The sequence below is a fragment of the Carassius gibelio genome, chromosome A16, assembly GCF_023724105.1.
Source record: "Carassius gibelio isolate Cgi1373 ecotype wild population from Czech Republic chromosome A16, carGib1.2-hapl.c, whole genome shotgun sequence".
In the NCBI taxonomy this organism is placed as follows: domain Eukaryota; kingdom Metazoa; phylum Chordata; class Actinopteri; order Cypriniformes; family Cyprinidae; genus Carassius; species Carassius gibelio.
In genome coordinates this window covers 19,562,951-19,584,634 of record NC_068386.1, presented here as the reverse complement: position 1 = coordinate 19,584,634, position 21,684 = coordinate 19,562,951, and the positions used below count along the sequence as shown (strand labels likewise).

The 21,684-nt window shown below is 39.8% G+C and overlaps 1 protein-coding gene across 1 annotated transcript in view; it reads right to left on the bottom strand.

Moving 5' to 3' along the window:
* LOC128030853 (syndecan-2-B) overlaps window positions 1-970 on the bottom strand; it is a 31,960-nt gene extending 30,990 nt beyond the window's left edge. The window contains exon 1 of the mRNA XM_052618911.1: window positions 642-970. Coding sequence (XP_052474871.1) covers window positions 642-701 — 60 coding nt within the window. The 5' untranslated portion in view covers window positions 702-970. The remainder of the gene's footprint in view (window positions 1-641) is intronic.
* Between the last annotated feature and the right edge of the window lie 20,714 nt (window positions 971-21,684).

Genomic DNA, 21,684 nt, shown 5'->3' with positions numbered 1-21,684 from the left:
ATGAGTCAGTGCTGCTTCTGCACCACACACGTAATGCCTACGGACTGTACACACTGCAGACGGAGTATGTGTGAAACAACTCGCACACAGAATAGTGAGTCCTGCGTATAAGAACAAACTCTGATGAGGAGGAATGGAAATTATTTGGCAAATCAAAAACTCCCATAGTTCTCCTCAACGGTTCAGAGCTCTCAAACTGTTTACTTGCTTCTTAATCTGAATTGGATTTGCGAGAGCACAGTGGTTTTTGATTTCAGAAGTAACTCATCTGAATTTTTTTGAGCATTAAAAAATGGCAGAGAACCCTTCAAGTTCTCTCAGGAGGAGATCAGGTTTCCTCAAGGCTGACTAAAATGTGTCTCTGGGGGAAGGTCCAGTGACATGAAACTTCAAGTGAATCCTCTGAGAAGTATTTTGTACATTTCTCAGGGATCTCTTAAAAATAAAATATAAAAATCTTCCAGAAGTTTGCGCAGCCCTGTAAAATGATGAGCATCTGATAACATTCATATCACCATATGATCATGATGGGACCAAGCTGTCACACTTGCTGAACCAAAAGATGCATTACACAACATATATGTCCATCATAACAACACTAGATTTGCGCAAATATCAACATGAACTCTGCTCAAACTCACCTTGTCTCCGGAAAAGCAGACAGCTGCTGAAAGTGTCAGGAATATCCAAATGTTCCTCATTATTCCTCAAGAAGTCTTTTGCAAAGAACTCGTGGGATGGCACTCGTCTGCGCCCCTCAAACCAACTGCTGTCTTCGTTCTTTTACTTAAACACATACGCAAGATCCTGCTGAAGAGATAGAGATACACCTGATCAAACTTTTCTTTTGTCTTTCCGAAAGGGAACAACTGCTGAGAGAGTGTTGATGCGATGTTAAAGTCTCGGATCCATGTGAGGCAGCGCGGATCTGCTCGGACAGAGATGACGAGAGAGAGAAAGAGAGAGAGAGAGAGAGAGACGGGGAGGATTTTTGCGTCACAGCTTATGAACACTTGGACCAGTAAGAGGTTTTGTCTAAAATTTAGTAATCTAACAACGTGAGCATCATTTTGTCGGAATTTCCGGTCGATGTGTGGTCTATGTGTGAAGCTTACTTGACCTCGAGACAGAAGAGCGTCAGTGTTGGTAACTGGTCCGATAGTAGTCGCTGCTATTTTATTATTATTTTGTTTTTCTGGTCCAGGAAAAACAGCTTCAAACTGGTATGACAAGCTGGTAACTAGTTAGTTGCTTGTCTAGAAGGGTGCTTAACCTTTCTGGCTACAAAAACAGCTTTGTTTGAGGCAATCGAATGACTTATCTGATCAAATTTAAATAAATAAAAATAGAAGTAGTTAAATATTATACCGGGTTTTTATTATTATTATTATTATTATTATTATTATTATTCGTTTATTGATTAATATAAGTAAAATCCAATAATCTTCACATTTGCTGGCCCCTGACTTTCTGGTTGGGAACCAAACTAACTAAGAGACCACCAACCATCTTACATAGACTATGTAGATCAAAATTCCAATTGCATACCCATTCAATCAGTGCTAAAAGACGAATAAAATATACAATTTATCATAGTTACTTTTGTTTTGTTTATTTTGTTTGTTGCAACTGTTGCTATAATAAACCACAAAAATGTGGTTATCAGCCACCAGTCATCAACGGAAAAAAACAAAGTGGCAAAGACTTTGAAATCTTCTTGCTTCTTGTTTGAATATCAACCCATATTTGTCATGTCTTTACAGTAGTAAGACTAACAAGCCATTTGTTATTTTAACTCAAAATGTGGTTGATTAGTCGTAATTTCTATAGCCTACCACTGCAATCCCTACACGTTAAAACAGGTTTCATCTTTTTTTCCTGAGGAGTATATTATTTTTGTAATGCTTAAGTAAGAGAATGTTCGTAATGTTGTTTTCTGGGATATAGCAACCACTTGTGTAAATATTTGGGGGGAATACAAAAAATGAAGTGTGGAGCAAACTGGTGTAGTGGGGGTTTGTCTCCCCCTGTTGTACAAGCACACTTTACACAATGCATTGTGCACTTCATTTAATAGAGCACTTAATGAAAATAAAGGTTCAAAGCGTTTTAATAAAAATTCTAAGTTTAAATAATGTATACACAAGTGCATTAGAACTCAAAAACATAGATTGTTTTATTCTAGATGCCTAAAATAAAGAGTCCGCAAAAAAAAAAAAAATGTTTAATGTTTTATCAAAGTTATGTACTAGTAAACGTGTGTCTTTTTCTAAGGGTAACCTTTTAAGGGTAACCTGGGAAACTGAGTTAGTGGCAGAAAATAAAAGGTATCTTATATGCATTTCATTATGTCAACACAACAACAAATACAGAGAAAACATTCCAAAATAAGGGCTGTCTACACGATAAACCTGAATAGATAAATGTCATTTTCAATTAGACTGAGGTGTGTGGCACATGATACTGAAAAATACATACAGTATGCATAAAAGTTTTGGGAAAAAAAATATTGAAAAAGCAGCAGTCACCCTATCATCTAATTCCAGGTTTCATGTCTGTTGCTTTAAAGGTGCCAATTAGTTTTTTCTTCCATATAGGGGGAATCTGTGAGAAAAAAAACAAACAATCATCACTATAATGCTGAAGAGAAAAATAGTAAGCACGAAGGAGGAGTGTTATGTACAGGAGGTGGAGAGCTGGGCTCTAAACAAACAGCGCTCTCTTCCACTCTAAATACTCATGGCTGAAGTGCCCTTGAGCAAGGCACTGAACCCCCAGTTGCTCCCCAGGCACTGGATCTATAGTTGCCCACTGCTCTGGGTGTATGTTGACTTCTTACTACTGTGTGTGTGCACTTGGATGGGTTAAATGCAGAGCACCAATTCAGAGTATGGGTAACCATACTTGGCAAATGTCATGACTTTCACTTTCACGTTTTACTTGCTATAGCACTGAAATAAAACGTTACACAGTAATAAAACAGTAAACTGTAGTAAAATGTTACCAACCTCTTCAAAGGAAGATTCCAAATTCATTCCAAAAGCCACACCCATCAGACCAAATTAAAAGAGCGAGAAGGTTCCCATGGTGAGCTGGAGGTTCAGTCGCATCATGACATTACAGCGGCTAAAGACAATTTAAGGCAACACATCACTGGTGAATACGGTAACATTTTACTTCAAATTTATTTTTCTATCATTATGTTTCCCCAGTTAATTTTTTTTACAGTGCATTAAGATAAGTTTGTAGTATTACAAGTTGTCTGAAATGCTATGTTTAAATGTGCAAATATTACATTGTAGTATGCACCAATGAAACTATGCGCCAATAATAATACACACATTTTTATACATTTGCCAGAACACAAATCAGAACACAAAAGGAAAATCTTGTTCCATTTTGCTGAAACATTTAATGTTTTTTACAGACAAGATTGTGGGTACCTCTTTTTAATCTTTCCATAAAACAGAAAATACAGTCAACAACAAGAAAAACAATTTCATCAGGTTTTTTAGAATAAAATGTTATATAAATTTGGCCTTTAAAAATATGAATTTTAACTGAAATCTACAGACAAAACAAAGTTTAATAAAATCAATGCTAATTTCTTTCCACTAGTCTAAAAGACGACACGCTTTGCAAGCAAAATAGCCCAACATCTCATAATTGGACAGAACTTGAAATAAAACAATGGTTTTACCTGAAATGGCTTGCCTTAAAAATAAACTGTAAATAATAGATGAAATGAAAAGTAAAACTCATAAATTCTCAATTAACTACACATACTTTCCCACTCATTTCTGGGTTAACTATTGTATTAAGGCATATGTAAGTGAAAGTGACATGACATTCAGCCAAGTATGGTGACCCAGACTCAGAATTTGTGTTCTGCATTTAACCCATCCAAAGTGCACAGACACAGAGCAGTGAACCAACACAAACACACAGAGCAGTGGCCAGCCATTTATGCTGCGGCGCCCACTCAATGCATTGCTCAAGGGCATCTAAGTCATGGAATTGCCAGCCTAAGATTCAAATCCACAACCCTAGGGTTAGGAGTCAAACTCTCTAACCACTAGGCCACGACTTCCCCATCTGTAAGATCTGCATATAGATTAAATATCAGTTAAATAAATAAATCAACAATTTCAATCATGATCCAGTTGCAATATTGTGATGCATGTACAGTATCTTGATAACATAGTATCATATGGTAGGACTACTTGGAAATGCTCAGCCCTAGTGCAGTTAAAACCATTATGTTTGCTACCGGTACAGTACCTATCCAGATCTCTGGCTTTATTACCCAGCTCCTCTGCTTGCATGAAGTAATCCAGCACTAACGCCATCTCTTCAGCGTGATCTATAGCCCTCACTGACATACCCACATCCAAAGATAACAGATCCACACAACAATGATCAGATATTCACACTGACATCAAGCATATCTGTGTACTGTGCATAGAAATGTGTTGCATTTTGAAACTATGAAGTTGAATTCTGTGGTGTGACACCTACCTGTACAAACCAATCCACAATGCTCACGCTCCCCTGAGTATTAATCACCTGCACCTGATCACCATCAGCAAGGCATTATAAAGCACTCACATCAGCACCAGTTCACCGTCAAGCCTCCAACAGTAATCGACCTCACGATCTTGTCCCCAACTCACCTCACTTTCAGAAGACGTCCACAGGAAAACATCCAGATGGCAGATGTAGATTGTGGACAAGTAGAAACTGTGAGACATGTAATAATGGAGTGTTCCATTCATCATGCAGCAAGACGTCACATGTTTTCAAAGTTATTTAAATGTGAAGTCACAAATGTTTCTGTAAAATCTATCCTTAACACAAAGGATTATGAGTCTACGAAAGTCGTTATACATTTTTTAAACATGACTGGACTGTACGCAAGGATTTAAAGGTTAAGCGGAGTATCCAGATGACCTGAGGAGGGCAGTAATACACTGGGGATGTGTCTAGCCTGCCGCAAATTTTATAAGAAGAAGAAGAAGAAGACTTGAATGCAAGTGTTTTGAATGACCACACCTTTTTAACAACCCAAAAATGGCTGTTTCATTGTCTGTTGAGTGAGTACAGACGTTCCACGAGCCGCAGCAGTAGAGGCAGCGCAACAATAACGACATATGCATAATCCCGCCCACTCTAAAGCAGTACTAAACTGCAGTGGAAACGCAAACTGATCTGAGTCTGATCTGGAGGGCCTATGTCCCAGAGTGAGAAAAAGAGCTGGCAAAATCACTCTGTAGTCTGGACCCCTCACACCCAGCCCACTTCCTCTCTGAACTGTTGCCATCTGGTCGGCGCTATAGAGCATTGTGCACCAGAAGGGCCAGACATAAGAACAGTTATTTCCCTCAGCAAATCCATCTCATGAACAGTTAACTTGGCAATAAACGTGTACACAACACTATTCATGCATTTATTTAATATACATGCCTCTTTTTACATATCCTTGCATTTGTTCATAATACATGTGTACACAGAAATACCATCTGTTATTTACTTTGTATATTGTGCATTTTTTAAATACTTTTTTGTATATTGTTATTTCCCATTTACTTTACTTTATCCCATTTTTATTCTTTTTATTATGTGTCTTGTCACTTTCTGTGGCGAGTGGGGCGGGGCCGAGAGGTGTGGGAACGAGGAGTGAGGCCAGGTGTAGTGATTGGAGATGAGCTACACCTGCGCCCCACCGCCAGTATCGAGTCCCACGTAGGAGATGGAAGGATATAAAACTGGAGCGACTATAGTGAAGGACGAGAGAGGACCAGGCCTGGGACATTATTTTATGTTTTGGCGACTGACGCGCCGTTTTTTATTTATTTTTGATTATTAAAATGATTTTTGACTGTGCGCCGGTTCCCGCCTCCTTCTTCCCGATGAATATGGGGTTTTTATCGTTACAGTGGTGCCGAAACCCGGGAGAAGGATGAACGCGCTGTTGAAGATCCCTCGCCGCTGTGGTGAATCCGCGGTGCCCTCGAGCAGGCGAGGTATGTGCCGCCATGGACGCTCGAGGCGGTGGGCTGGAGCGAGTTGCCGGGGACGGGCGAGCTCGCTGCCGACCGCCCACGATATGGCGCCGTTCGCCAGGGGGCCGGAGCCTGCCGCCTCCGTGACGGAATCCGGAGGGGCAGGGAACGGGGGACTCCTGCCGCTGCCCAAAATCGGAGGAGCCGTCGCCGTCCACCGGGCGGCGGAGGAGTGTCGTGCCGTCCGCCGAGGGCCGTCCAGTGCCACCGCCGGGCACCGCGGAGGAGATCACCCAGCCGGTGGAGGGCCGAGCAGCAGTGCGTCTGGGAACCGGATTTTTTTTTTTTTTTTCTCTCGTCCCTGTCGCTCCTCCTTCCATCTCCTTTTCTCTCACCTCGTCTGTCCTACCCCCAGGTTCCCGCAGGTCCCCCTGAGCGGTCCCCCCGGAGGGAGGGGGGGGGGGAGTAGAGCGCAGTCTCGAGGGTATGTGGCGAGTGGGGCGGGGCCGAGAGGCGTGGGAACGAGGAGTGAGGCCAGGTGTAGTGATTGGAGATGGAGTACAATCTCTTATCAACACAAATTAATGTCAAATATAAAACACATTTAAATAAATAAATATATTTTAAGAAAAATTAAATACAGTACTTAAAATCAACAAAATAAACACAATAAACAAATATAAGACTTCTTCATACCGGCCCCTATAATTGTAAGTGCGCAGAATTACAACTACATTATATAAATATGTATGAGTCAATGTTCTATTTATAATTTTAGAAACGATAAAAAAAGAATACTAATCTACTGGCGCTTTTCCACTGCATGGTACGGCACGTTATGGTTCGATAGAGTTCACTTTTGGGGGGATTTCCACTGGGTCCAGTACCTGTTTTTTTTTTTTTTGTACTACTTCGGTTGAGTTTCCAAGTGAACTGTACCATTACCAAAATGTGATGTGTAAACTATGCTGATCACGGATTGGCCGGAGAGAATCATCACTACCTGCATCACCAAACTTGTAAAACAAACACAAAAGAACCACTAGATTTAAATCAGCACAACCAGCGAAGGCTTGAACACAGGCGACTGGCAGTGGATTGCAGGAAAAGCAGGTTTACAATTGAGTGTCAATATAATGAGTATCGGCTCAATATAATGAGTGTGTTTCATAAAAAAAAAAAAAAAAAAAGGTTTACAGTATAGAAGAATTGAGATAAATACTGATCTTGTGTAGTGTAGTGGGTGTAATTTGGTCAGAGTGAGAGAAGATCTCTGTGATTAATTTTTACATATTTTGATACTAGAGAAGTAAAAATTTGAAGGAATAATGGCTAAGGTTGGGATACCAGTAATATGAGTGGGTGATTTTAATGCACACAGTGATTTATGGAGTAGTAGATTTTGGGATAAAAATGGCACAGTTCTAGAAGAATTTATGGATAAACATGGATTGGTGCTAAATGATGGTAGACCTACTAGGTCTCAGGTTAATCAAGGTGGTAGTTCCTGTTTCGATTTAACGTTTACTTCTCCTTACCTAGCCTTGAGAGGAGAATGGGATATAATGGAACGTTGCACGATTGGAAGTGATCATGTTCCAATTTTAAGTATGTTTGGAAGCAAACTGGTTAAATTTTAGGATTACAGGCCAGAAAAATATAACTACTCTAAGGCAAGGTGGGAAGAATTTAGTATAAGAACTCAGGAAGAGATTAATAATGTGTTTAAAAAAGATGTAGAAAATGTTTATAGTTCTTTGTGCAATATGTTAATTCAGGCAGCAGATATCCAAAGTTTGACTGTGCAAAAGAACGGCAAATTGTTCCTTGGTGGAATGAGAGATGTACCCAGGCAGTTTTAGCTCGAAAAATAAAGTATATCAAAGGTTAAGGACGTTTCCAATGGAAGAGTTTGCAATAGAATATAAGAGCTTAAAGGCTAAGGCTAGAAGAGTTATATACTGTTAGATGCAAAGAGGGAAAGCTGAAAATTTTGTGGTACTTTAGGACCTCAAACAAATATTAGGAAGTTATGAGCCCTGGTGCATAGAATGACAGGAGAGTACAGGACTAATACAATTCCAGTGTTAAAATTTGAGGGTCAGGAAGCAGTTAAAAACAAGGACAAGGCTGATTTGTTAGTTAAGTCCTTTAAGGAGGTGCATAGCTCAAAAAACTTTAGTCCAATAAGTAAAAAAAAAAGAAAAAAAAAAGAAACTGAAAAATGAGAAGCATAAACTTGAACATAATAAAGATAACATGACATGATAACAGTGAATGCATGTTTTTCATTGGAAGAATTAAAACAAGCCATTGATCCAACACATGGTAGAGATGGAATAGGATATCAAATATTTCTTCATTTGGATGATGTTGTGTTATAGAGGAAGCATTGAAATTAATTCAGCATGGGAATGCAGTATTTTGCCAAAGGAATAAAGGTTGAGTGTAAAAGTATTATCCAAGAAAGAGCAATAAAATTATGGCAAAAAGAATGGAATGAAATGCAGACATTACTATTCTGTTCAGCCAAACATAGGACATTCTATGATAAGAAGATTAGGAAGAAAATATAGTGTAGTTTTAACTAGATTAAGGTTGAGCCATTGTGCATTGAACTTTGGGTTAGCGAGGACTGGAAAACATCCAGATGGCAGATGTAGATTGTGGACAAGTAGAAACTGTGAGACATGTAATAATGGAGTGTTCCATTCGTCATGCAGCAAGACGTCACATGTTTTCAAAGTTATTTAAATGTGAAGTCACAAATGTTTCTGTAAAATCTATCCTTAACACAAAAGATTATGAGTCTACGAAAGTCGTTATACATTTTTTAAACATGACTGGACTGTACGCAAGGATTTAAAGGTTAAGCGGAGTATCCAGATGACCTGAGGGGGGCAGTAATACACCAGGGATGTGTCTAGCCTGCCGCAAATTTTATAAGAAGAAGAAGAAGACTTGAATGCAAGTGTTTTGAATGACCACACCTTTTTAACAACCCAAAAATGGCTGTTTCATTGTCTGTTGTCGAAGTGGGGCCCGATACCGAGGCGGTGTCCGAGTTCGTGGCCGATACGGTTTTGGAGGCCGAGGCGGAGACCGATGCTGTTCCGGAGGCCAAGGCGGTGCCCGAGGCCGAGGCGGTGCCCAATGCTGTTCCAGAGGCCGAGGCGAGGCCCGATGCTGTTCCAGAGGTCGAAGCGAAACCCGACGCTGTTCTGGAGGTTGGGGCGGTGCCCGATGCTGCTCCCGAGGCAGTGCCCGATGCTGCTCCCGAGGCGGTGCCCGATGCTGCTCCCGAGGCGGTGCCCGATGCAGTTCCCGAGGCCGAGGTCGTTCCCGAGGCGGTGCCCGATGCAGTTCCCGAGGCAGTGCCCAATGCAGTTCCCGAGGCGGTGCCCGATGCCGAGGCGGTGCCCGATGCCGAGGCGGTGCCCGAGGTCGTTCCCGATGTGGTGCTCGATGCTGTTCTGGAGGCTGAGGCGGTGACCGATGCGGTGCCCGATGCCTTGACCGAGGCGGTGCCCGAGACCGTTCCAGAGCCAGGACCAGTCACCGATGACCCTCCAGAGCCAGGGCCAGTCACCGGTTACCCTCCAGAGCCAAGTCAAGTCACTGGGTGGCCGGCTGCTCCGTCCTGGGGGACTCCGACGTTGACCACAAGGACGTGGTGGTCGTCCGCTCCGCCCTGGGGGGCTCTGGCGGTGACCACAAGGCCGTGGCGTTCTTCCGCTCCGCCCTGGGGGACTCTGGCGGTGACCACGAAGACGTGGTGGTCGTCCGCTCCGCCCTGGGGGACTCTGGCCTTGACCACACGGCTGTGGTGGTCATCTGCTCCGCCCTGGTGGACGCCTCAACATGTCCTTCATGGACTTCTGTTTTGTGTTTTTTGAGTTCTGTTATGTTTCTGTCTGTTCCCTTTAGTTTGTCTGGCCCTCCTTCCCTCCCCCTGAACCTCCTCCGGTCCTCCTCCCTCCTGGTATCCCTGTTTTATGTTTACATTTCTGGTGTTGTTTCCCATGTTTCCCTTTTCCGGCCCTCCGTCCCTCCCCCTGAGCCTCCACCTGTCCACCTCCCTCCTGGTCTCTGTGTTGTCTTGTCTTGGAGCGTCTGGGAGCCGCTCCGTAGAGGGGGGGTTATGTCACAGTGCGTCTGGTCTGTGTATCACTGGGTGTCCACTAGAGGTCTCACTTTCCCTTATTTGGTCACCTTCCTCCTTGTTGTGTAATTGATTGTTTCCCCACCTGTCTCCTGTTTCCCTATTATCCTTCTGTGTATAAATACCCAGTCTGTCTTAGTCTGTGTTACGGAGTCCTTGTTGAATGTCGTTTGGATGTACTTTCCTGGGTCTGTTTTCCCGTGTGTTTTTGTGTTTGGATCTCATGGTTTTGACCCGGCCTGGACTGTTTATTCTTTTGGATTTGCCCTATAAATAAAGATACATACCTGCACATGGTTCTGTCTTCTCGTTCCTGAAACGCCTCACGTGACACAAAGTAGAGACATGGAGATTCTTTGGAAGAATAATTGGACGATTAATTACATCTGACATTGCAGATTTACTCCGCAGTATTGGGGTCGCTTCAACCCGTGGACATGAAAAACAACTGCAGACTTGACAACACTGGTTCAGGTGGAGTGACAGTTACTAGACAGAGCCGTGGTCTACCGACAACTAACACAAAATCGCTTTCAAAATCATCAAAGAATCGTCTGCGGTTTTAAAATCAATTTTGTGTAGATTGTCAGTGAATTACATCTTTGTGTAGTAAATGCCAACCAGTGTTGCAAAGTCTGTGGTTGTTTTTCATGCCTGCAGGTCGAAGCGACCCCAATACCAATAACATAATATTTAGCCCCTCAAATGCAAATTTTACCAAAGCAACCCTGCCAAAAAAAATTATATTTTAACCCCGGGAAGCAATTTTTATCAGGTAACCTCCTGGAAACGCGATTGGGCTAGTTTCTGACTAGTTTTGAGAAGCAACTGGGCAGGATTTGTTGTGAAAACCTTGCAACCCTGATCTGATCGCACATGCTGGAGATATACTTCTAATTACAGGAGTGTCTTTACTGATGAGATGCGCATGAAAATCGCATTCGATTTTTTTCACAGCCCTATCTCAAAGAAGGGATCTGGTTCATCTTATACCGACTTACAGGCAGAAACTGAAATCAGCTAAACCTGCATTAAGGACTGTTAAAAGATGAACTAATGAAGCAGAGCAGGATTAACAAGCCTGCTTCGACTGCACTGACTGGAGTGTTTTTAAAGTTGTAGCCAATGATCTGGATTAAGTCACAGAGACTGTAACTACATACATTGGTTTTTGTGAAGATATGTGCATCCCTACCAGGACTCATTTAACTTGCAACAACGACAAACCGTGGTTCACTGCAAAACTCAAACAGCTCCATCAGGCCAAAAAGAATGCCTACAGGAGTGGGAACAGATTCTTGTATAAACAGGCCAAAAACACACTGACAAAGGAGATCAGAGTGGCTAGGAAAAACCACTCCGAAAAGCTGAGAAAAACAGTTTTCAGTCAATGACCCTGCATCAGTGTGGAAAGGACTGAAAGACTTCACCAACTACAAGACACCGTCCCCCAGCACTGTGTTGAATCAATTAATCTTGGTTTGAAGAAGATAATTCTTTAAACACATTAAAAATCTTACTGTTTAAAAACTGCTCAGACTGGTAGTGTATATGAGGATCCTGTTTGTGGTCTTCAACACTGTCATCCCAAACTTCATCCTGTCCAAATTAATTCTGCTCTCTGTCCCCACTTCCATCTCTCAGTGGATCAGCAGCTTCCTGACAGACAGGCAGCTGCTAGTAAGGCTTGAAAATGTCTCATTCAGCACCTGCTCCATCAGCACTGGTGCCCCCCAGGGATGTGTCCTCTCCCCACAGCTCTTCTCCCTGCATACAAACGACTGCACCTTTAAAAAACCCTCTGACAAGCTTATATTACTGTATCCTTCAGCTCAGCTTCAAAATCAGACCTTAGAAGATTGCAAAAGGTAGTCTGGACTGATGAATGAATCACTGATACAACCCTCCCCACTCTCCAGGAACTGCACTCATCCAGAGTGAGAAAAAGAGCTGGCAAAATCACTCTGTAGTCTGGACCCCTCACACCCAGCCCACTTCCTCTCTGAACTATTGCCATCTTGTCGGTGCTATAGAGCACTGTGCACCGGAAGGGCCAGTCATAAGAACAGTTATTTCCCTCGGCAAATCCAGCTCATGAACAGTTAACTTGGCAATAAACGTGTACACAACACTATTCATGCATTTATTTAACATACATGAAAAAATTAAATTTTTTGACAATGTTAATTATTTATAAGTAATCTCAGAAAGACACGGCCTTACACATAGAAGCAAGATTATGGAGTATGTTGTTAACTTTAACGTTCTAGAGTACATGGAAAATACTATATTCACTAACGAAAAATCAGAATCGGAATCAGAAACTAACGTCACACCTGAATGATGAACATGAAAAATGTGAATGATGTGAAAAGCATCTAGCTCACCAAATGAGGTCACACTCCGATCAGGCTAAAATTGTTATCTGTTAAATGAGAAGCTGACTTAGTAAAGGTGAGTCGGTGGCTTTATTCTAATTCTATTTTGTAAACAAAAAAGTTGTATGAGATGTATGTATTTGTCTTACCACAACAAACACTGGAGCAACACTAGACAGGGCCGCTTGGGATGCATCTCTGCCTCTTTGGTGACAGGAGAGGTCTGGCAACAGAAACGAATGTGTTATTCATATTGTTTGAGCAGCAGAGCCATAGACTAACAAAGACTTGCAGCACCTACAGTGTCCCTGAGCTCTCAGCAGTGCTGTGCCTATGTGTTCGTCCACATGTTGATGTAAAAGGGCATCTGAAAGGTGATTTCAAGCACTTCACAGTTCTCCATGTCCAGCATTTAATCTTCACTTTCCTGAGACTCTCTCGACAGACAAACCTGAAACATTGCTCCATACTTTAAAACACTTGAGTTAAAAGCCCATTTTACCTCAAGGACACCTCGGTGAGGTTATGTGCTCAAACTGCATAAACACTAACATTAGTTGTCAATATGACAAACTTACTTGGTCTTACTATGTTCCTATTTAGTAATAATTGTTAAAGCAAAGAACATACCACAGCTCCGAAATCCTGATAATAAAAGTAAGAATAAGATGTCTGGGTTTGATGTCTTAGCTGTCCTTTTAATTAACTCACACACACACAGGTACCCATACGGAAATGTAATATATGACATATATGTCCCTATATCGCTAAATATAAGACAATATATTGCTATCACATATATACATATCTCAAGATATATGTTGATATAGGTTTATAACATATATAAATTTGGCATATTAAATTAGTATATTGACATATATTAATATGATTATTATTTATATAATACTGTATGTTTTGACCATATATGTAACCGATATGTTTAATTTATATATGCCAAACTATTCAAACAACATACATTTCACATGCATATGGTTTCCTTATTCATGTGTTTTCCTTATTTGAACAGTTTGAACTTTTATCAAGTCTACACATCCACATTTCATTTCTATCCCATTTTCGAATCTTTTATAAAATGTATTATTTTACCTCTTCTTAACCAGCTCATAAAAAAAAAATACTACACAAATTCTATTTGAAAACCTACATTTTATTTTTTTCATCAATAGCCATATATCAATATCTATATGTAAGAAAGTACATACATGCACTACATATGCAGATGCATACAGAATAATATACAGTTGAGTTTGTCTTCAAAACTCTAGGGGTTCTTAATTTAAACACATTTCAACTTATGCAGCTATGTAAACCTGGGTTCTCCACTAACATTCAAAGAAAATAAACTTTTGGTGCTTTCATCAAAGTTTGGCAGAGCTGCAAAAACTGATGTCACAGATGCCAGACATTATAAAAAAAAAAAAAAAAAAAATGTAACAGTTACTTCATAATGGTTAAGAAAAGTCATAATGTAATCACATCTGTGCTGTTCTAAAGGCACGTACACACATTTGTGTTCAATTGCGGAGGCATGTACAGCAGTTAGGTGAGACAGCACCTTCTCGACTGGATGAAAGTGTAGAGGATTTTGAAGCTTAGGCATGTCATGTTCATTGCATTACATGTTTGTAAGTACATATCCATAACCTATATTTAAATATATAAATATGCTATGCATATATGTTTAGTTTGTATATTGAACATATATACAAAGAAATATATGTCATGTATATTGAAAATTATATATGTGACATATATAAAAAAACACAATTATACATACATAAAATATATGGGCTAGTTTTATATGTCAATATATGAAAATTTTCCATTTTCTAATAGGTTTTATATATGGGCAGATATATATGTACATGTATGTTTTCCCTTTCTATGTGGATATATTTAATATAATATAGCGGGCATCAGGCGAGCAAACGTTACACGTGCAAAATAGAAGGTCTGCATACATTAAAAACAAAACGTATTTTAATTTCAAAATTTATTTTTTGTGCGCTCGAAGTACTTTCTTCTTTGCTAGACGAACATTTTCTCCACAAAACTCAGCTCACGCGCATGCTGAATGCACGTTTGCGCGCTCAAAATACAATCTTTCGCGCTCAGAATTGTGGCAGAGAGATAACCCCATATTTGTCATCATAAAAAAATTAAGCTTCTTTACAACGTCTCGAGAATGTTACCTGCTTCTGATCTCGACCATTTAATCTCTCAAACGCAGATTGTCATTGCGTCCGCAGGGTGGCGCTCTCCGTCTACATCCTACTCAAACCTGCGTACAGATCCCATATTCCGAGATGCTGCTTGTACATCTGATCGTACAGTTTCATATTTGAGAAATTAGATGTAAATTAATATCTCCGCTCCAGTCTTTGTGCCCTGAAGGTTTAAGGCCTCACCTTGCTGCTGCACCGATGCTTTTACGGCGACTGGAATAAAGACACCGCACCATCCTTGAGCACACAATTGAATGAATGAACGTGGCAAGTGATGCTGTGCTTTGCCAGTTCGGGTTAACGCTAAAAGTTTTTGCTCTTTGTATGTCCACTTACAGTAACGAACTTGGCGTGCCGTTAAGATGTTCACATTGTGCTATTCCAATCCCAAAAATGGGTCTCAATTCAAGATGTAATCTAAAGTGATTTTTGGGGTGTTAGTGGTCTGTTTCCATATAGGGCTTCATTTGCACCAAACCCTGTGACAAGCAAACTGGTGAGAAGAATACGTGAGAGGCTCATCTTATTTAACTATCTTCGTAAAGTCGTGGGTTAGAGAGATTGATTCCTAACCTTAGGGTTATGGGTTCGAGTCTCGGGCTGGCAATACCATGACTTACATGCCCCTGAGCAATGCACCGAACCTCCAACTGCTCCCCGAGCGCCGTAGCATAAAAATGGCTGCCCACTGCTCTGGGTGTCTGTTCGTGGTTTGTGTTTTCACTTTGGATGGGTTAAATGCAGAGAATGAATTCTGAGTATGGGTCACCATGCTTGGCTGAATGTCAGTTCACTTCAATTTGAATTTGTTTGTTCACGAAATGTGAAATGCCTCGTTCAGCCAATATATTCATGAAGATAACAAATGGTTTTAGTAAACTTTATTTTATTATGGGATGGTCCATGCAGTGGTGTTTGTGCACATAAGTGGAGTTTTGCCTTGGACAGACAGTAGACGTGTGGCTTGTGGCCCGTCTCACCTCTCAGATGAACCCTCTTCAGTCTGACGACCGTGAGGTACTCTAATTGATTAATGCCAGCACTCTTTCAGTAATCACTATATCATTATTGTGTTATTGTATTCAGACAAGCTCAAAACACTTATGTTTACGGACACTTAAATACATGTTGTGTGCAATTAAATGAAAATGTATTATAGCTTAAATTTTTATTAAATGCAATTTCTTTTGACTCACTTAAGTACATTTTTTTTTTTGTATTGTTCACTTGTTGGTGTCACAGTGGATTTGAACCTGGGTCTCTCACACCAAAGGCATGTGTCTTTTCCACTGGGCCAATACCACCCATTACATATAATATAATTTTGCCTTCAAGAATGAAATACAGTTTTGTCGAGAAAAGAACAGTTTAGCTGGCAATTCTAGAAGATCAGGTACTAAATCATGAATAATTTGTCACAGATGGGGGGGAAAAGTGGCTTTAAAATTGTGTTTCTCAGTCTTTGCAGTTGCGTGGAGAGGTTTCAGCAGCATCGTAATATACTTATAGGCCATATACTTATACCTCCAAAATAAAATATTCTAATTTTCAGCTAACTATTATTATTATTATTATTATTATTATTATTATTATTATTATTATTATTATTATTATTATTATATACTATGGGTTTGGACACTTTGTATCCCTTAAGAATTTTCTGTAAGTTTGACCTACATTGAGACTGGATCTACCTGTAACTAGATAAACACAAATCCAGATAAACTAATAACATTGTGAATGTTTACTTACTAATTAAACAAAATAATCCAGCAGTGAATATCTTTGCTGTTATCTGGTGTAACACCCTTGAGCAGCAATTAAAAGCAACCAAATGTTTCCAAGTGACTGCAAATCATTCCCTATTCATACTGATAACACTAGCAAAAAGGTCCACAAATGTTTAGCGCAACTGTAAATATATATAAATATATGTATTTACATTTCATTATGTCGTCTCAGTAGTTGGTACTCTTGAACAACCCATGGCCTTATTAGTGGTAAGAGCTGTAATAATAAAAAAGTATTAAAAACACACTGTCTCCTCGACATGATGCTATCACACCAACTGCTAACAGGAGCGTCTGTGTGGGGGGTGGGGCAGGTCAGAGCTTTGTTTCTCCCAACACGGTAGGCAGAGATTATTATGCAAAGTGTTCTAGTGATGTACATAGAGATGGGCAAAAGATTTGAAATCTATAACGACTCGTTTCAGTGATTCAGAGTCGACTCCTTACTTGAGAAGCCAATAACTTTATAAATCGTCTACTTTTTGGTTTAATTACTTTGCGCATTGTTTACACTGATGGACAGCTACATCATACACTGTAATACAGGTAATTTTTGATTTCCCATCTGTGTGGCTCTTTAATTATTTTCGCACGTTTTTATTTCTAGCCTTTTACCGCATGCAGTGTGAACGCTCTGATCCGTTAACATTGGCTCGGAAAAAAAGGTGCATCACAGACCGTGTGTGAACCTGGAGTTAGGCATATGCCCAGTCTGTTCTGTTCTCGCGCTGCATTCTGATTGGATCGGATAGCATACTGCAGGAGGTCAGGGCCGCGGAAAATTGTGCTATAAAGCTATTTAGAAATCGTGCAGGCTCAAATCGTGATTTTATGACGATTTCTATTAATCGCACAGCCCTAGAATGGACTGGAAATTAACAGAAAATAACTCGGACTGGCACCGCACAGCAAAACGGGAAAACAAGATCCAGGCATAGCTCGGCAGCAGGTAGATAGTCACCGGAGCAAGCAGTCAGGAGGAAACACAACAGCCATTTATGCATGTTTGAATTTGTTGTTCTGTAGCATATGCAGCAAAAATATCTAAGATAAATTGGTGGTTTATTCTTAAACCAATCAGCGAGCTCGAATAGTGGAAGCATAGTAACAGTTTAATATTTCTTTTTTGATATTTAATTATATATATATATATGAAATGATGTTGTGTTATGACTTAGACATTTTTACATATATTAACAATATTATTTTTTTTTATAGTACTTGGCAGCCCACCTGCAATACCATCGCAACCCACTAGGGGGCCGCGGACCACAGGTTGAAAACCACTGATTTAGATTTGTCCACAAAGTAAATGACAACTTTAGACCCTTTCCAAAATACAATAGATGTACAATATTGTTTTACAGTAGATGTACAATATTATTTTATCAGAGTATAGAGTCACTTTAAGTTTCAATTATCAGAAGCTTTTAGCTTATAAACTACAATTACAAAGTAGTTTCCCATTCTTTACTGAGAGTACAATAATTAGCCGGGGAATGGCTCATTTGTTTGTCTAATTTCAGTATCTTGAGGATTTACAAAGTGAGCTAGATCTGGTCACGTGATCACGGGGCGTGTTGCCAACTTAGCGAATTTTTTCAGACCCCCATGGCGACTTAAAAAAAAAAAAAGCGACTAGCGACAAATCTAGCGACTTTTTTGACAGACCTTATTTAGTCTCTGAGACTCTCCGGTACTGCTGCACGAGCACAAGCTCTCTCTCTCTCCCAGCAGCACTTTCAGTTAAAAAAAGGACATTCTGTTGCTTCTAACTCTATTTTACATACAAGTATAGCTGAAATCACAGTACAACCATTTTCTTAATCTTATGTGTATTTGATTTCATTAGACAATGTCGTGAATAGGATTTTAGTGCAGAGATAACATCTTTGAGAGCTGGTATGTAGTCTTAATGGACCGCGTTTCAGTCATTATAATATTAATTCCGTTGTCAGACAACATAAACATTAAAATATAATAATAATAAAAAAAAAAGTTTTATTGAGAATTTTAGCTGCATTAAAATGCAGTACATGAGCACAGAAAGGGCAAGATAATATGACGCACTTACGTCATGAATATGCTAATTAGCATATGACGTCATCTAGCAACATTTATCGACTTTTCAGGCAGGGTTTAGCTACTTTCCATTGAAAGAAGTTGGCAACACTGGGCGTCACACAGGAAGGAAAGCGATACGAAGACTTATCGCAAGCCATTTTAACATTTAAAAGTTAAGTTTGACTATCTGGAATTAACATTGTAGATATCACCAACGTCTTTCTGACTAGTCGTAATTACACTTTGGATAGTTGGAATTGTAATTCAAGATATCTGCAACGTAATTGTGACTAGTCGAAACGACCGGCTGAATGTAAATTACAGATATCTCAAATTTCAGATATCTCTAATAAAAATTCATTTCAAGATATCTATAACTTGATAATATATATCTACAATTAAATTGTGACTATCCCTAACTCCAGTTTGAGATATCTACAATGCCATTTTGACTAGTCATAATTCCAGTTACAGATATCTACAACGTCATTTCGCCTAGTCAAAACTTAATATCTGAAAAGGAACATGTAGATATCTTGAATTGACTTGAATTAAAGATATCTTGAACTGGGGTTATGACTAGTCAGAATCAAATTGTAGATATCTCAAACTGGAATTACAGATATCTACAATTCAGTTACAGATATCCGTAATTCACAAAGTGGATATCTTCGATATCTGTAATGATAAACCCCATACAAATTAATGGCAAAAGTGATGTAATTTGTCCTAGGAAGAATATCTTTGTGGACAGGGGCGTAGCAGCCATTTTAAAAGTGGGGGGGACAGCTGTATGGTGATTTGACCCAAAGCTGATGTTCATAATAAATTCTAAATAGAATACCAATTGGCATTTTACTTTTTCAAATTTGGGAACATGACATGATAGCTTACAGGAACCTATTTTTGTTAAATCATACTCAAAATTAAAAAATACTGCAGGACTTTGAGACCAATGGGAGACCATCTATAATTTTTTTTATTTTTTATGAAATAAAGATATTTTATGATATTTACAATATTTCAGTTGCACTACATTTGAACAATAACTCTTTTTTTTTTTAACAGTTGGACAAAAACAGGTGTTAAATGAGTATACAGATTTCATCTACAGTAATTTTATACAAACATACATTTTATGAAAAATATGAGACAGATGATCTGTGAAAAAATCAAGCTCCTCTGGCTCCTCCCAGTGCTCCTATTGCCATTTGCAGAAATACATCACTCCCGGTAAAAAACCAAAACAACCAATCAGAGCTGCGGTCCGTAACTTTGTGTGTTTTCAAAATGTAGAAAAATCTATATAATAAGCGAGTACACCATGAATCCATTTTCCAAACCGTGTTTTTGGCTTGTCCTGAATCACTAGGGTGCACCTATAATAAGTGTTTATATTCGGACTATTTTAGATTGCTTCGGGGATACCGCGGCGGAGTAACCCAGTACCTTTGTGATTCTTCATAGACATAAACAGAGAGAAGTAGTTCCGGCTACGATGTTCTTCCGCAAGACGCAAGCAGTTCTGTTTATTAACCGCTAGAGCGTCAAAAGTTCCCTACCGCAGATTTAAGATAGTCAATCTGCTTTTTTTATATACAAATCTAACCTGTACACATTCTGGAGAGGTTGAGCAACTGACCCCTCTCTCTGCCAGTGACGTCACAGCCTGCCTTTCCTACAGACTAGTTAGGACATAAAGTAACAGTTATGAATTAAAAGAATAAAATTTGATAAAGTATTTTAAGATATTCGTTGCAAAACAAATATGATTTATTGTGAAATGATAATTTTACTCCGCGAGCAGCACGTAGACAAACAAAAGACAGCAGAAACCAATAATATTGTTACGTCTTATTTAGCAGACGCTTTTATCCAAAGTGACAATTAGGAGAGCATTTAACACACTGAATCCGGCGCGACGTGACGAGGTCCATACGGGTTCAATAGGTTAAATCATAAAATGAAAACTTTATCGCGCGATTCGTGTCATCGCGACATACTGTAACATACTTACAGTGTGTGTTTGAAAAAAGGATGTAATCGTCCTTTGCTTTTTTCTGGGGTGCATTTTATCCCAGACGGCCTAATAGCAAAGTGAACGAACGAACGAAAATTCAGAAGAGCAACAAGAGATTTGAAGCTCATAGCAGACGCGCCCAGGAGATGATTCGCTCTGTGATTGGCTGAATGTTACTTCACTCAAATCTAAGTAACAAATCAGAGAACACTACAGGAAATATTCACGCTGGATCCTAAAAAAAAAAAAAAAAAATTAGCAGGGGTCCGATTCACCTGTTTCTAAAAGTGCGGGGGACGTGTCCCCCCCGTCCCCCCCGGTTGCTACGCCCCTGTTTGTGGATATCTGAAATTACAATTATGGATAGGAAGAATGTAGTTGCGGATATCTGAAATGTTCTTTTTGACGAGGCAAAACTGAAATACAGATATCTGCAACACACATCCAGTCTAGCCTAAATGTTAAAACGGCTTTCCATAAAGACTGCGCGACCGCAGCGTTGTCTAACAGCTTGCGGCCTCCACGCATGCAATACAGGAGAAACACTGCGACAAAAACTGAAGAAGGGCATCACAGTCACTGAAAGTTCAAGTTGTGAATCCTTGTAATGAGCCTGCCTCCTGCGGTATCCCGCGAAATCCTACACTCATTTTTACTGGAACAAGCCAGAGCTGGAGAGATTAGCAGTGCACACCTGCTTTAGACTAAATCTGTGTGTAATATTCACTCAGGCCAATCCTACCAACAATTAAAAAGTGACGTTAGCTCTGAAGGGAACCTAGAGCAACACCCACCTGTGCTTTTATAACCTCTGAAAGAATGACAGCAATGGAATAACCTGCGATTACTGCGTCGACACTACTGTTTTCAGACATCCAGAAGAACGCCCACTAGTTGTTTTAAACAGAAATTAACTTGCTGCCGATTTCAAAACCACATTTTTAGCTGACTGCTTTACCACGACGCAGATGATTCTGATATGAATGCCTGTGCATACAACAGGAAATGAATTGTAAAAGAAT